This window comes from Corvus moneduloides, chromosome 8, assembly GCF_009650955.1.
Source record: "Corvus moneduloides isolate bCorMon1 chromosome 8, bCorMon1.pri, whole genome shotgun sequence".
NCBI lineage: Eukaryota > Metazoa > Chordata > Aves > Passeriformes > Corvidae > Corvus > Corvus moneduloides.
Window position 1 is genome coordinate 9941747 of NC_045483.1, and position 18074 is coordinate 9959820.

The 18074-nt window shown below is 36.7% G+C and overlaps 1 protein-coding gene across 1 annotated transcript in view; it reads right to left on the minus strand.

The window, feature by feature from the left end:
• RBM20 (RNA binding motif protein 20) overlaps positions 1-17281 on the minus strand; it is an 80285-nt gene extending 63004 nt beyond the window's left edge. Inside the window, exon 1 of the mRNA XM_032116811.1 lies at positions 17085-17281. Coding sequence (XP_031972702.1) covers positions 17085-17098 — 14 coding nt within the window. The 5' untranslated portion in view covers positions 17099-17281. The remainder of the gene's footprint in view (positions 1-17084) is intronic.
• Between the last annotated feature and the right edge of the window lie 793 nt (positions 17282-18074).

Here is an 18074-nt window from a genome sequence, read left to right on the forward strand (position 1 = left end):
GAAACATTTCTCTATGATTAATTACCACACTAAACAAAACCAAGTTTGGTACTCTTTTTATAAGCCTAATGAATAGAATAGAGCTTTTGAAGTCAAAACAGATTCCCAGAAAAAACAGATTTTTTTTCCTTGTTATAATCAATTAATGAAAAATAATGCATAGATCATCTTGCATCTAAACCAGGTGCACAGTGTTACCTGGAATCCATTTTCTAAGCACAGAAAACAAATACGAAATCTGACTTTCAAAACAGAATGATCACTCCATTCCCCACCAACTCCAGTTCACCATATAAATTATTCTGGATTAATTCTCATTTTTTATTTGGGTGAACACAAGTCTTCTTGCAAGTAATTTCCATGAGAACCCAAGCTTAGTCTGTATCACTTGTCATGCCTAGATGAATACTAACACTAATAATTTTACACAATGAATTATTATCTACCATGTAAATAACTACCATGATCTCCTCAATGTCATTCCTTAGTATACTCAAAGCAATTAAAAACAGCTATCCTGATGTTATTCCAAACTTTGATGAAGCCAAGAGAAAGATTTATATTTATTTCCAAAAATAATAAATTCTTTTAACTATATACTCATGGTTTTTAAAATGTTGTCTCTGACTCTGAGTCCTTAATTCATTTGCAATCAAAATACTCTTTGCAAAAGTACAGGGCAAGACAACCCTGGAAGGTCTCCTGAGGTTTGCTGCCAGACAACTACAGTCTGCAAGGCTGGGCTTCTGCTTCTCCACCATCAACCACCAACCTGGCAAGCCCTGGGAGAGCTGTCTCTGGACAGGGCTTTTGGGGCTGGTCTGCTGGATCTTAGTGAGGTGCTGGGCAGTGTATGACTGGGTTTTGCATTTGTAGAGGCAGGAACTTGAAGCACTGGCTCCACTCCTGGCTCCATCCCAGGCTGGATGCCCTGGGAATTCAGGCACATGCTGCTGAAACCACCAGGAACTCCTGCTTCTCTGTAAAGAGCTGCTCCAGCTCAGCCTCCTGAGCCAAAGGGCCAAAGCAACTCAAAGATCTCAGGTGCAATGCAGCAACAGATTCAGAGCCAGTGCCTCTCTCAAGCAGGAAGCCCCTGCTTGGTTCATTTGAGAGTAAAAAATGACCAGTCAGAAATTTAATATCTTAAATGCTTGCAAAGCAGCCCGTTAGTTAAGATCACACAATACTTGCTGTGTTTTTTCATAGAGGGACACTGCTTTAAAAAGCAAGCTGACACACTCTGCACTGGCTTTATCTTCTAAATGATTTCACATTCTGTGCCAAAGTCAGCACATTATAATAATCTTGCCCTGGAACGTAATGTGGGAGAAATTATTTATTACAAATATTCACATACACAGTACTTCTCAAAATAATCTGATGTTTGCTCATATTAGTAGCTGGAACAATAAGTAGATTAACAATTTATTATCTCTCTCTTCTGTGAAGATTATAGTTCTCTGTTCCTTGGCAAACACTTTGGATTGTGCAACAACATTACATTTCATTATGCATCACTGTCACATACTTTTGTGATATGAAGCTCTTGTGTGAGATGTCGAATTTGTTAAAAAAAATCTTTGAAGTGAATTAAATTTCAGGCTGTTTCATTCAATTGCTTATTGATGCTGTTAAATGTCTTCAAAATCCATGTTCCTGACAATGCAGCTTGAACTGCAGATGACTTTGGAAAGTAACACTTGCTCATAATTCTTGAATTAGCTTACACTGCTGAACCACATGGAGCTCAAACTTGCCTGGTTGCACAAAAGATTTAGAAAGATACAGGCAATTGAAATTAAGGATGCCAGATTTACCACTGGGATATTCTACTGCATTTCCACTGATCTCCATAGCATTAGTTAATAGCAAAGGTCACTTTGCATTCCAGCACACTTGAACAACCCCCTGAAGAGCAATGCTTGGCGCTCTGGAGAGCTTCTGACAACTAACAGAGCAGAGGGGAGGTGAACAAGGACAAGATGTCACTGATGCCTTGAGGTACGTCTTCATAAACAATCAGGGAAACTCTTTAGAAAGAGATTGAGTTCTAACAGGTTTTCAGAGATCTGATTCATCAAGGGAAAAAACAGGGTGCTTGGTGCTAATTTTATTAGAACTTACTGATTGCCACTACTATTTAATCAGCATACTTAATGTCATTCATTACGATGAATATTCACTTACTGATGAACAAACCTTCTGTCACATTTGTCAGCAATAATCAGTTCTTCAGAGGAATGCTAAAAGCCTCATAGCCCTCTGATGAACATGCTAAAATACACCAAGATAACCAACATTAGGAAACTGAAATTGGCTGTTTAAAGATTATGTTCAACAGGCTAATGTACAACATCTTCTCAGATTTTCATGATGTCTGAGAGATTAAAAGCCCTTTCGGCAGTGTGACCTTTGCATGTGTAGGGTAATCTGTATCTCCTGCACATCAGATCCCTGCATCTCTTGTCCCCCCAAACTAACTTTCAAGCTTTCAGTTTTGCTCAGCTAAAGATAAAGGAGGTTCAGTGCTATGCAGGTAAACATGCACAGCTCTTGCTGCTTTTGGGGTAGGATCAGAAAAATAGTGCTACTCCCACATGTTCATATTAAAAAAAAGCAGTAAAACTTGAAAGAAAAACTATGGTAGAGGGATGATGTATTTTGGGAAACAAAACAGCAGATTATCCCCAGATTTAGAAGGTTTATCCCATCATGCAATGAGGCCCCAAATTTCAGGACAGCCCAAGAAGCTGCTACAAACCTGGCAGAATCAAGTTCTCCAGCTGAAGTGCAGCAGACCTAGGGCTCTGATATAATGTACAGGGATTAAGCAGTGGCCTTTCTGAAGATTAGTGTAAGATTTCTTTCTTAGATAACATAATTATGTCAAGAGTCAGTCCAATTTCTTCTAGTCATCAATACCTTTACGCACTGTCATTTATATATTTCTAATTTTCTGATTCCTAGGGAAGAGATCCCTAGGAATTAGGATTTGGTGTAATGCCTTTTTCTCACACAATCTTATTGTATAACTTGCTGGAGAATGTATCCACCAGGGAACGAAATGCAGAATTTATCTGATATTCCTATGTTACTGCCCTGGAGCAGATGCTCCAGCACAGATGATTTTCAGATTATCAAGATGGGGTAACAGGAATGTCATGGCCTCTGGTAGTCTGTGTAAGGACATTTATCAGAAAGACAGCTGGTATAAGACTGCTTAGTTCTCATCCTCTGATGCAATAAAAGGTACTTTAAAAAAGTTTTTAAATAATTCAGTAGAAGGTTGTTTCCAAAATACAACAGATTGAGGAATTTGTTCCCCCAGCTGATGAGTTTGTTTTCTTGATGCTGAAATAGACTCAATAACATGGTATAATCCTTCCTCTCAGTCTCCACATGAGCCAGTGGATATTTCCATTAGAGACACTGCTTACAAGGCCCTCAGACAAGAGGCTGGAATCACAGTTTACTGCCCCAACAAAACATTAGGCTGTTCTTGAGTCTGTTTTCTTGAGGACAAGAAAACTTCTTCCCTACTCTGGTAGGATGGAAACATCTGGGGTATCTCACTTTGACAAGTCACAGAACAACTGAACACTTAAGAAGAAAAGTAATCCGTCAGCTTGTGGGGTAGAAGAGATTCACATTCTGTATCTCAAAACGCAATGGTGGCAGAAAGTTGTGCAAACATTAATGAAACTTCAGATTGCAATCTTGTGGTTGTGAACAAGAAATTGTACCTTTTATCTAACAACAAATAAATGCAACTCATGCAGGAAAGGAAAGAAGTCTTACATGAGAAAACAAGCAGCAAGGGAAATTAGCCTGTAAAACTTCATTCCTAAGGTACTTATGTATCTGGCATAGGTCAAGCACTAGAAAAGATGCATGAAGGAGAAAGGTTGCGATGGGCATCCATGTCGCCACAGCTCTGGAATGCTGCAGTGTATGTTTAAAGAAAGCCTTTCTGAGAATTGCAGGATCCACATGGCATGGTGCACACATGGTGCATAGTATGGCATTAACTGAGGAGAGGACCTGAACAAGGAAAACATCTGCATCTTCTCCTTTTTACATGGCTACAATGTCTCCTTCAGAAGGGAATTAGGTGCCCCATCTGCATCAGAGCTAGCGCTGGCCAACACGCAATTTTTCTCTGGAAAGGATTTTTTTCTAAGGACAAAAACTGCTTTGAGAGTTGAACTTGAAGCTATTCTGCTCACAAAGTACTTAGGTAAATTTTTTTTTAAGTCAGCTCTGATACAGTTTTCCTGAGTTTTGGCTTGTTTTAGTAATATTTGCATTTTTTCAATGTGCTTTCAGTGTTGAAAAGTCACAAGTAGGTGAACAAAATGGATCATCTATACAAGTACCACGAGAGACCTGACAAAAATAACATTTAACCAGTGAGGAAGTGCCCACAGGACATATGCACGTGGGTTTACCCATTTCACTGTGCATGACTTGGCTGTGTAATACATATTTTACATCAGCTTCTGCCCTGACTTTGTTCACATCAAACCTTTGTAAGAAGATTGACAAGCTCTTAGGAGGATATGAGATTACTGACACAACAGAACACACATAAGCCATGGCTTAATTCATCAGTATCCCTAGATGGCCACCTTTTCCTAGAATATTTCCAGCTTCCACAAAAATTTCTGGAAAGCAAGAGACCAATATTTAAAAGTCAGCAACTGTTTAGCTTGAGTCTTACACAATTTACATCTATTTATCTTTTTTCCTTGCAAGGTTTCCATTTGACAGGAGAGTAATTTGCAACTGATAGCACTGAGATGCACGACTTTGCATACATTACCCACTATGGTGCAGCATAGAGATATTTCAAGATAGCTTAAAATAAACTGGCTTGAGCACAAGAAATGGGTTGAGATGTAACAACACAGAGCTCTGCCCACAGCTTCATCCATCCCAACAAGGACCAAATGCAACTGGCACGGCTTGCAGATACATTAGGCTTGGATCAGTGCCCACCTCTGCCGCTCCTACCCCGTTCTGAGCAGGCATTTTATTCAATTTTAACAGCACTTTTGTAGAGAAAGTTTAGGCTCCTGCTACCCATGTCCTCAGTGCACAGCTACTCGTCACCAGCCCTTGCAGCAACACCCACATCAACATCAAACACGCAAACTAGCTGCCACATGCCATAACAGCAGCTGTGGCATCTGCAGAGAGCAGGAGCCTAAACCCCTCCCTCAGAACCCTATGGAGACACTGGAGACCCTGCACTGGAACAACCACCGTGGTATCCTGCACTGCTGCCACACTGGGCAGGGGTCAATGTAAAAGTAAGGAATAAAGCTTTCATGCACCTCAAAAGTGATTTACAACAAGTGGAGGTGGAGAAATGGGAGAGGAAAAGATATTTTCCTCCAAATTTTTATGGCACATGAAAATCCTTCTTAGCATATCAGGTCCTTTTAGAATATAAAAATTGTAGTGACTGAAAAAATAACAAAATGGTGACATAAGAATCAAAACAAAAATTAGGTGTCTGAGACACAAAAGTATTTTCAAAACTATATTAGTACTTTTGAATTAAAAAAAAAAAAGTTTTTTAAAATTTTTAATGTCCTCTCCTTTTTGGCCAAAGGAATTATATGCTAAATGTTCCTAAAACTGCAAACAGCAAAGACAGAGAATCAGATTCACTCCTTCAGTGAAATTCCTGATTATGTAGGAAGAAAGTTAAAAGAGTTAAAAGATCAAACATTTAGTATACTTTCAAATATCAAGTTTGTACTCAATTGTTCATCAAGTTTACCTCTTCCTAGATTCAGGGATGTGAACTTTTCTGGCTTTAAAGCACTTCCTAAACATCACTTTTACAACACCACCTAAACAAACAATGCACTTGTACACATAGTGCATACTTTATGATCTGCCTACACCAAGATTTCCTGAAGCATGTTCAAGAAAAAGGCCACATGGAAGAGGACTTCTTTCCACATGCACGACCTAATTAACTTTCAGTTGCTTCTGGTTTTTAAGAGGTTTTTAATGCTTCAGTTCAATTTTTATTCTACTCCCTCTTCCAATCAAGAAAGGAATCTAGAAATTTAAAGGGTAAGTCCAGGAAAAACTCACAATTTATTACAGAGGCTTATTTAAAAGCAAAAACAGCCACAGTGGATTAATGTATTTCCTTTCCCACAGCTTTTTCAGTTAAACCATAACTATGCATATTTACTGCAACTCTTCCATCTGCCAGCAGCATTGTGCTGACACATCCAGCACACAGGCTGGGGACTGATAGCGAGGAGACAGGTCCCACCACTGCTCTCAAACCTTGTGATTAATATGGCATGAAAACTGGTGAAAAGCCACACTTACAGACATTGCTGACTATCGACAGCGACCCAAATCCTTGTTATTTCAGCCCTTTATCCTAAATGTGAGTCAAATCTTTAACAACATAAAATGCTTATAAACAAACACTAAAATAGATTGTCATCAAAAGCTTAAGGCCTATAATCACACTTGCTCCTTTTTCTTACAGGTCCTACATAGCCTGTGTAAAGGAAGAAGAACTGGCTAATGCGGGCATTTGCTTTTTCTTTTATGAAAAGCAGTACAACCAAAGAGGAGGTACTTACCTTTTGACAAGGTCAAATAGAGTCCACATGGCTGTCAGAGTTTATCCTTTGAACCCAATCCTTTCAGCAGGCATATATATAAACAGACACACTTGACAATAAGGGAAGTGTTACTGATAGATAAGTTATGTAAATGATACAGCATACTATAATCACCTCTAAACTTATTCTTGGAGTTCAGAGGTTTCTGGAAGAGATCAACCAGCCACAATGTCATTCCAGGGCCCCAACATGACAAACCCACTAACTGCAGCAATGCCGCAGTAATTCTTCCAACAGCTTGGTGACCTCTTACCTCTCTCCAGCCTAACACTAGCCTGAAAAAACCTAGCTCCTCCCCAAACTGAAAAATGTGTATAAAAGCCTATATTTTGCTTCCACATAGTGAACTTCAAGAAAAGTGGTATTTTCTTTTCTTGTTTGTGATGGCAAGTCTGTTTCGGGGGATGGTTATTTCTGAAGTGTCATTCTTAATTACTAATAAATGAGTTGATTCCAATTCTGATACTGACTTCAGAGGTCCACCAGTTTCTATGGGGGTTTCACCCCTCTTTCATATTTTCTTTCTGTCCAACACTTTCCACATGAAAGTTATGGAAAACTCCCAATTGCAATTGGCCAAGATGGGCAAATCACAGCAGAATGTGGCCATTTTAGCAGCTTGAGAAGGCCACTGAAAGCCACGCATAATCCCAGTTGTCAAGAAAGTTGAAAATCAGCGGTCTTCGGACTACTGGAAAATACAGCCTTCCTGACCACCAGCATCCTACTGATGCACCAAGCAACAGCAACACAGCCAGAACCGGATAAAGTAAACCCACATATTTCCCACACAAAGGTAACATTGCCTCCTTCCAGGTTAAAGTAATGCACTCTCCCTTCGCTGAGAACAATAGGCGGGCTTGGTGATAGAGATGTTTATTCACTGGGAATACAAATCAGACATATCAGTTTGCTGTGCAGAAGTCAATAAAAACATCCAACCTCATTTACTTCCAACTGGGCTTTACACTAAAAACCATGGCATGAATACAGACAGTCTTTCCCTGCCCCATGAAGTTTCCTGGCAGGTGCTTTTTCCTTAGAGATGACTATTACCATTGATGATGCACATCAATGCTCTTCATGCTCATTTAAAAAGAAAAAGCTGCAAGCTTTCTTAACTCTCTGCTGTAAAACTTAATCTTTTACATCTTAGCACAAATACTATTTCCATGTGCCACACTAGTCTCATCTGATATCAAGCTGTGAAAAAAGAATCACCTACTGATCCTGACAGGCTTAAAGGTAATAAAATGACTTTTGGTCAAGAGTGTCAGTTAATATGGCAATTTCATAAAGGAATCTTGTAAGAAACAGCACGCATTGCTGTTCATAAACACAAGCCTGGTTTGGCTATATTCAATTACAAGCAAAGAAGGATAATTAAACAGTTCATGATAAGGAATGGCTAAAACATGTGCAATTTTATTTCTGTTCTCTGCACCTGTGTTTTCTATGGCTTAAATTATAATTCTGATCTTTTAAACTGCACTCAGGGAATATCCCACTTCATTCACATGGGAATGAGATGTTCTATTTTTAATTAATATGTAAATTTAAAAGTATGCAAGATATTGCAGAGCCTTACCACTAGCCAAATATATATTGGCAAATAACACTTAAATTGTTTACTCTTGTCTCAAGGCAACCCAAGTACTTCCAGAAGTAGTCTGTGTGCCCAGTTTACTTGTCAGTGTTATTCCTCTCCTTTGTTCTTTCCACCGTTAATTTTGTTCTGTTTGGTGCTTCAACTCACATTATTTAATCCACGCTGTTATGGGGACCTCTTGTAGCTCATTTTTCAAACCGGATTGTAACCTCTACCCGTGTAAGCTGCAACTGCGTTTTCCAACGCTCGGAGCAACGAAACCACAGAACCCTCGCTAAAGCCCTCTAATCCTTAACAAAGTCTTTGAGGTGGAGGCACCCGCAGCTGTCAGATGCGCGCAGGGGAATGGCACAGGGAGCTCTCGGTCCCGTGGAGGTACCGAGGATGACAGCTCTGGCTCCAAGGCGGCCGTGGGACACCCGTGGGTCCCGCCGGCGGCCGCGCGATCAGTGCCACCATGGAGCTACGGGTGAGCCGTCCACACGCCTAAGGCCGGGTGGGTAACTCAGCAGGTTTACTGCAACTGCCACTCTTGTTCTAGCATCGACAGACTGCTCCTGTCCTCAGTATCGTGGGAAACATAACATCCTCATGCTTTCACTTAGTTATTACATTTTTAATTAGTTATTGCAGTATCATGGTAGATTACTGAGCTGTCTGTAATTTCATCTGCCCTATATTCCAGTCACTGCTTTTTACAGCACTTATAGAAGTCACCAAATAATTCTCAGGTATTTTTATTTTGCATGTTCCTTAAAAGTACTTGAAACGAAAGCACTGATAATTGGTTTGGATATAAAAATTGAAAGGAATCTAATATAAACTTTATTTTTTAAAAAAATCCAGTTAGTTTCAAGCCTCCTAAACAACAAAAAAAAAAAAAAAAGAAAGAAGACACTGTACAATATATTTATGTGTGTCTAGACAGGGATTTCATAATATACACGACTGCTCTTTATTTCCCGTCCATTTTCAAGCATGCGGGTAACACACTACGATATTTTTTGTTCAGCAAACACTTTCCCTTAAACTAGAAGAATAAAAATGGCTCCATAAAGGAAAAGTACAGTTACGCAACTGAAAGAAAACTAAACTACTTTCAAGATATTTAAACACATGCAAAGGAAAACAAATTTATATCCTTTAAAACTTTAAAATGCAATGTTAACCTGACTGTAATAGTTAAACATAGTTATTAGTTGACTTCTGTATTATTACATGGACTAGTGGTAATTAAAAATACTTACGTAATGATCTACTATAGATATCTCCCACAAAAATCTAATGCCAAACACGTCAAAGAATTTTCTGACATGAAAAGCTTATATTATTCAATCTTTGTAGTACACTGACATTTAATTATAACATCAAAATGCTTTTGCATTTATTCCCTGTATACTCTGGACAGCACAGAACTTTCTGAGCTCTTTTTCTTGAGGATTTCAAGAAAATTTCTTCATTGCCAGTACTAACATGCATATATGAACTTCAGAGAAACAGAAATTATCAAACATTTTAACTACTCTCACATATTGATGAAATAACTTGTTCAAGAGATTAATTTTTTCGCTTACCACCATTCACTGGTCTTTCATATTTGCTATACTTTTCTTATACTATCCCTTTTAGAAATATGCAGAAATTTACTTAAAATTTACTAAAAATATGCTTAAAAATATTTGACTGAAAAAGATAACAAAACATCAAGTCAGGTATTACTATTATTTAAAAACATGTTTCTAACATTAAAAAATTACTTTTAGAGCATTCATAAAGAATGACATGTTTTTAATAAGATTTTCCTACTTTAACAGACAACATCTAGGGTTATATTCATTGTACTTTATTCCAGCAAGCCAACAGCACAGCAGCTTCTAGCTGTAGGTGCAGCTCAAACCTCTCAGAACAGAAATACAGAAAAACAAATTCCTTAAATGTTGAATAGATTGTCAGCAGCATAGTAATGGAAAATTATTGTAAAATTTATAGCAACTATGATACTTTCTCCCAAGTAATTAGAAAAACATCTGTTATTTACATTGAGGTTTTTGTTTGTAACTGTTACTTTCTTTTCTTTTTACCTCTAGGTGATATTTTATTTCACAATAAAAGGAAGTGCATAGCTGGTTTTAGATTATGAAGGATTACAAGGCATTAAGACTGCCAGAAGAAAGAGCCAGCCAGAACCAGCCAGATTAACACCAATGCAGTCATGAGGATTTTCCTTCCAGCACCCAACTTTTTACATTTAAAATATTCCCTATTTTTTTAGATTTAAAACTAATCCTTCAAATAATCTTATCATTATCTTTATTTGAACTTATGAAGTAGATATGCCCAGTGCTATAGTTTCAGTATTTTGCTATAGTTTCAGTATTCTCTGCTAAGGATGTAACAAACCCATCTGAGACATTAACTCTTTTGTAATTTGTGGGGTTTTAAAGATTTTTTTTTTAAGATGAGAATTATACAACAGATGAAATTGAACATTCATTTTTAGTAACCAAAGCTGAATACAAATAGATTTTAATATTCTGAGCACATCACTGAGACTCATACTCAAGAAAACCAGCAGAAACTCAGCTGACTGAAATATCCATGAGCATCCTTAAATTTTGGGATTTACCATAAAAACAAAACAAGAATAAACACAGTCAATTACCCTTCAATAAGTTCTGCATCACCCCCTTAATTGCAGGGGTTTTCCAATATTAAAAACATCAAACACAAGTTGATATACTTTTAAGATTATGTGCTATCATAAATGATGAGGAATGAATACAGGAAGCAGTCATTAATATTTACTAGTTTCAAAAACATATAATTACAATTATGGTTGTTAACGGTTTACTTTGAGAGCTTTCTTGCCAACTTTAAATTACCAGAAATAAAGATGACTGTAACCCCATTTTTTTATCACAACTGTTTTGTAAAATATATTACAATATGTATTCTGAAACAGATTATTTTTATATTAAGAAATTCTACACTACTTAATATGCAGGCAATTAGGCCACTGAATTAAAAAAAAAAATCTTTGAAATAGAAAGTAGAGCTTTCTAAGTTTCCCAGACAAGTTTTGTAACTGCTGTTCCTTAAATCTAGCAGTCTTAGGGCATGGCAGCCCATTACAGTTTCCTCATTGCAAATGAAACAAACAAAATAATACCCAACAAATCTTTTTGACAGGATACACAAAAACCAATCCTAAATGTAATAAAAGTAAACAGCACTATTTATGTAAAATTTTGACAGAATTCTCCAACAGCATATTTAGTTGAAAACAGACTGATTAATTAATATGAAGAAGTATAGAAACACAAATTGTCTACCAAAGTATTTCTTCCTTTTATTAGCTAGCCATTTATCTTAGAAACTGTTGAAATACATTCTGCTAAAAGCTGACTGCTTGGGCCATTTCACCACACAATGATCAGAGGAAACACTTTCATGCTCTACTGAAAATGCACAGGTACTTTTTAGCACTCTTTTGAGCATAGAAGCAACTTCCTTAAACAACCTGTTTATGTGTTTAATATTCTCTGCTTCACTGAACATTCACACAAATTAAATCAACTAAAACAGAAAGCAATCAACAAAAGCAAAGGCATAAATTTGATGTGCTTGCTTACAAAATTCTGAGTGGACAATGAAATGCAGTAAAAACTACTAAAAGATTTTGCTTGTTTGTTTATTATTTTGTTTTAGAGGTTGTTTTGGGGTTTGGGGGATTTTTTAATAAAAGCTAGAAACAGAATGAACAGTCTCCCTGAAATTATTTGTTGAAATTATTTTACATTTTTCCACGGGAGGGCTGGGTTCAGATTTTAGGAGTCAAGAATCTCCAGTGGAAAATCTGCCCAATCTTCCACACAACACAGAAACTTAGCCCCTAAACGGATTTAGTCTATCAGAAATCAGCTCCAGAGATAAGATTCAAATGCTGGATCCAGTAATTCCAGGTGTTCTCAAAGCCATGTTAGCGTCACAAATGGAAAGGATTTTAGCCTTCCCCACATCCTGTTTAAAAAGCAGATGTTGGGGCTCCCCAGACCCTGACAGACAACTCTTTGTTCTCAGTTGACTGGAGGGCGTCCAAGCATTCCCGCTAAAGAAAATGGGGCTTCTCTGTCCCAGTTGTGTTATGAAGGAAAGAAAATCACTAATTCCATTGGGTCTTTAGGGGGCACTTCTCGATGAGAGTGGTCAAGGTTACCAACATCCACACAGGTTTGACAGTTGGCTTATTTTAAGGTGATTTTTGTTTTGTTTTTCTCTCAAGCCCAAAAATACAAGTGAATGAATTTTCATGAATAACATCTTTAGGACTGAAAATCTATTGATGAGAATTAATTGGGCTTGGGCTTTAAATTGTCTCATGTCAGCTAGTCAGAAAGGAGAGCTGGAAATCACTAACTGAACGCAATGAGATAATTTTCCTGTGCAACAAAGCCAACATTCCCATTCTTTCTTTAGCCATTTTATTCAGAAATACAGCATTTATTAATCCTGATGGTTCTTTAACATATCTTAATACTGGGTATTAACACCTATTTTGCTTAGATACCAGAGAGCATGCGGAGGATTCCCTGGGAGGTATCCTGAAGCAAAGATTCAGAAAAAGAACTGCTAATTCTAAAACAGAAATTTTCAAGCTCCAGGGGGACTAATGAATAACACAGAGAAAACCTCAAGCCAACTGACTTTGGAAATTTTGCATAAAATTAAAATTCTGAGAGAGATGAACAGGAGTCTCTAAAATATTAATTTTTGGTAAAATCTCACTGAGAGGTATGATGAAGATACTAAAAGGAATAAAAAATGTATTTTCATGTTCCTGAAACAGAACAGTTCATGTTGCCTCCTGCTCTTTGAGGGTAATAAGACAGGATATATTTATTGGTATAACTTATTGGATAATTTGGCAATTTATAGGAGTTCTAAACCAGCATGATTTGCTTAGTTATATGCCTATAATATAAATGCACTGAGTAAAAAGGTACACATAAAGAACTCTTCCAGAACTAATTATTTCTAAGGAATACAATTCCATTCTGATTCTATTAGGTGTACTTTAACAACGGCTTTGGAGTACTCGTAAAAGATAAATAAATCTCACGTCCTGTCAATGTGGTATTTGATATATTGTGCAAATGAGTTGTTATTAATTTGCAGCTTAAACTCCTTCACAGGTTTGCTCCCAGTGCTGTACACAGCAGGTCAGTGCCAGTACTGAAAAGTTTTGCTGTAGTTTAGCAACTCCAGTTTTCAGTCACGCAATGCTGCAACAGCGACAAGGTTATGAGTTTCCTTTGCCACTCCATTTACTGGGAAACACTTTACTCAAACCATATTGAAGACCAGCAGTAAGAGCTGATAAAAAAGTAACCTCTCTAGCTTTCACTCCAGCTAAAATAAAAACCCATGGGTCATTGCTTTAGAAAGCAAACTCCAGGTGAAGGACAGCAAAATACCACCGGAAGGAATCTGTTACATTCAGCATGGTTCTGACACTCTGCTGACTTGTATTACCTGTCTGATACATGAAGAGCCTGAAAGATGGGGTTTGGAAAATTTAAAAAGTCACCATGACAAATTTTAACATAGAAAACATCAATGTGTCACAGATGTTAAGCCATTTTTACTACTCAAGCAGAATATTTTTGGCTGTTTAAATCCTTGAAGATAGGTGGCTTAAAGAAATAATCCCAACTTTCCAACTGCAGAGGTGAAGAGGACCTGGCTGGGACCAAAGAAGCTCATTCTTTAGCACAGTTCATTTTTCCTGCCTTTTTTTTTTTCCTTCTAAGCTTTTTTTCCTTTTTGACGGTTTTAAAATGGGTGAATGACACTAAAAAGCATTGACGCTTCCATTCGGCAACTTCACAGATCTCTATATAGGAACCACATACAATCCACTGAAAAAGCACGCAGTACACTATTTAACAGGTAAACACTTTTGTATCTACTCATCCAGTCCTAGGAGTCACTGGGGATTAATCTACATTTACAATCCATAGGATTAGGTAGTGTTTCAGAGCAGCCTATGCTGCTAAATTTATAATTTTTTATAAGAGCATTTCACAAATCTGTGTGGTCAGAATTACAAACTCCCAGGACAAAGAGTGACCACATTGTCTGATTCAGATTTTTTAGGTAACAACTAGGACTGTTTGTAGTTAATATAGGAGTATCACTTGTGGGGATGACTGCAACAGAAACCATTTATTGTAATAGTAATTAATAAGATACACCAACAAATTTCTCCTGAAGGATATGAAGATCTTTGTTGCTTCAGGAAAAACGGGCATAACTAGGCTACAATTTACTAAGTTTCAACTTAACTTCTGTTTTTCACCTGATACTGAGAAGCTATCTATAGTGATATAAGCAAGAAGTATGATATCAAGGAAATATCTATTCAGCTCCTCTAATTAGTTTTTAAACTCAATCAATACCAGCTTACAGTATTTTTTTTAATTTGGTACAAAAATACTCTGAGTCAGATTTCATAAAACTCATTCTAACAATTTTAAACCAGTTTATCCAGGTCCATCAGATTAATATTGCAGATAAACAATATTTAGACACAAAGCAGTTAACACATTGAAGATTTCAGAGAAGACCTTATACGTGAGCTACTGGACTGTGTAAACTGCCTCTATGATAACCATGTTTTCTCTGATTAAGAATTCATTTTGAAAGAATTTCAGTTTTCCGAGGTTTTCATCCGTTGCCTAATAAAATTACATAGATGTAGGTGTTAAATAGTAGTTTCTGCAAGGCTTCACTAACACAAGTTCAAATACATATTATTTGTCACCTTAATTTTCTTTTTTGGGTGTACTTTACCATTATTGCCAATTACACAACCATTTCTCATGTTGGTAGGCATGTAAACAATTGGCATAAAATAACGTCCATAAGCCCTGAAAAGAGTATTCTGTATTTACCATGAGGAAAATATTCCTGTAATGTATTTTCCATGGTATAATTAAGTTGAAGAGACAGAGGCAACTTAGTGGTTATTAATAATTACATTTTATACAGTCTGAACACACACAAAGAACATTCCATTTTGCTGTTAACACAAGTTCATGAATTTTCACTTCCTTCTTCAAAGTTCTGCTTAAATTTTGCAAATGTGTCTTTAGATAGGGAACCATTTGCCAGTTAAATGCCTATATTGAATGAATTGTTTCTTCTCTTTGCCCCTTCCCTTGCAGTAGAGGAAGTTGCTATAGTATGTAAGAGACTGAAAACAGGAAAAACTACCACTTTACCAAAACCACCTATCTTTATCCATAGTGATAAATGCACAACCTCTTATAGGATTTTCTTCTTGTGCATTATTTATAGCTGCAGATTTCATAAATTTTCACAGCTACAGTTTATTTACATTATTGTATTCTATTTTTTAAATACAAACATAAATAAAGCCAATTAAAACATACAGTTTCTCAGTTATGTTATTCCTTATTATTAACCCACAAACAGTAGCAACTGCAGTTAAACTGCTTTGCTCTTTCAACACTGCAGGATCCAAGAATTTGGGGCAGGAGGCAGTATCAAGCCAAAACACTAAATGGTTAAACAAAACCCATCATTTAACACAATGTGAGTGAACCTGCCCACTAACACACTACAGCACAGACAAAGCAATTTTTTTGCATTCTAACAGTTTGTACAGAATTTGATGTGTTCCTTCTAAAGCTTCCTTTAATGCCTTATCTTTATAAAGGCCTATATTAAGTTTTTACTGCTTATCTAACAAAAAAATCTTTTTAAACAATGCACATAAATAACTTCTCCTTAAATAAACCACTATGTAATTGCAGTGGCCCTTCTTAAAAACAGAGGAATTAATTGTTTAATTAAAAAATATCCCAAATGCACCACAAAAATACACTTTGAAAGTACACCTACTGAACAAAACCAATAAATAGATAAATATGTTTATAAAATTTTTTATACTTCCAAATTGTTTACACTTATGTAACACTAATTCATGCTTTTAATAGATCTTTGTTTAAGGAAGCACGGTTTCCTATGGCTTCCTGGTCTCACTAGCAGTGTTCTCCCACAGCCCTGTAGCTCACTGAGCCTTGCTAGTGACTTTAGTGAGCATCCTTAAAAATAGAGAAAAGTTTGTGACTTCTCCTATCTAGGTCTTTTAAATGCCAGCATTATCAAGCAGTCCCCCAGGACCCAGGAAGGATAAGGGTATGTTGTCAACAAAGGAAAAAAGAGATAAGGCCTTCAGTGCCCACCCCCTTGACCTAACAAAAACCCAGGGCTTGATACTGGGCTCCAGGTCAAAAATAGACTGTCTGCATCTGAAAGCAGCAGAGAACATTTCCACAGTTATCTCATCCTCAGTCGTGTTGCAAATCACATTAAGCACTTCATATGTGCTGTGGAATCATTCGGTAACAACTCTGAATGATGTTTCAGAAAAAGCATGCTTTTCAAGAGCAATAGGAGCAATTAAGAAAACTAAATCCTACCATGAAGTCCTTTCTCTTGTACATTATGCTTTCAATAGATGTCTTCACAAAACCACCACCAACTTGTTCCAATAAAAATTAAAACCAAAACACACAGGCATCCCTCTGCCTTTTTTACTCAACACAGTAATATGACACATTGGAGGCACAAACACTTAACAAAAGATTGGATAGCCACACACAGCAGTGAAATATAGTTTTCTCCTCCTTTTTATCTATCAAGGAAAAAATAACATTAACTACCAAAAGTTATTCTAAGCAATTTTAACAAACCAATATCATCAAGTCAAATGAACACACTACCTTTTCTGATTCATTATCTTTGCTTTTGCGTTTCTCCTCTTATAAAATTTTGTCTGCTTTCCTCTGATAAAAACTCAGTAATTCCCCATGTTCTTGCTGAGCGCTCATGTGAGTTCACACGATTCAACTGCTTGTGTCGTCCAAGCCAGTATAGCTTAAATCCCAGTCAGCCAGGAAGCCAGGCAGATAAGCACTGGCCTATGGAAAATTTATCTTTTGAAAGGGAACAGGGTACTTGAAACAGAACTTAAGGTCAGGACAATCTGTAAGTTAATGTAAACTAGAGTTTGTAAACTAAGGTCCAAGTAAACGCGTTGAACAAGATCATCTGCCAGGTTCCACTAGGTGTTCCCAATTACAAATCAATTAATTTTCTCTATTTCGAATAGGCAGATTTTGGATCCACACTTCCTCCACTTCAGATTTTCATAATTTAATAATAAAATTAAACAAACTGGATTCTGAGATATGCAGTTTGATTAATAAAAAGGTGGTGGGATGCTTTTTAGCTGAGACATGCAGATTTCCTTGCAAACCAACAGAACAAAAACATTTCCAGTGGAAGACTCTCTTGTATAAGAAACTTTTTTCTTCCTTTTTTAAGGAAAATCTTTGCTTTTATTTTAAAATCATCTATTCTAAAATCATCTATTCTATAAACTGAGTACTGACAGGTTTTTTTCCAAGACTATAAAAGAACATAAATTTCATAATGTGTTTTAAATTCAAGATCAGAAAGCTTTAGAAAATAATTAATATTTGCCTTTCAAAATCTTCAGGTATAATGGAATTCTAAGGCATTGAATAGTTGCAGAGAGAACAAAAATTTCATTAAATCAAGGGGAGAAATCATGTGTAAATAGTAGTTGAAAGCCCAGGTATTATACAGTAGTATTTAACTAATCACATTTGACAAAGTATTAGCATATAGAACAGAACAAAACCACCTACTAAACCAGATGAAATTAACATTATTCAATCACATTTGTT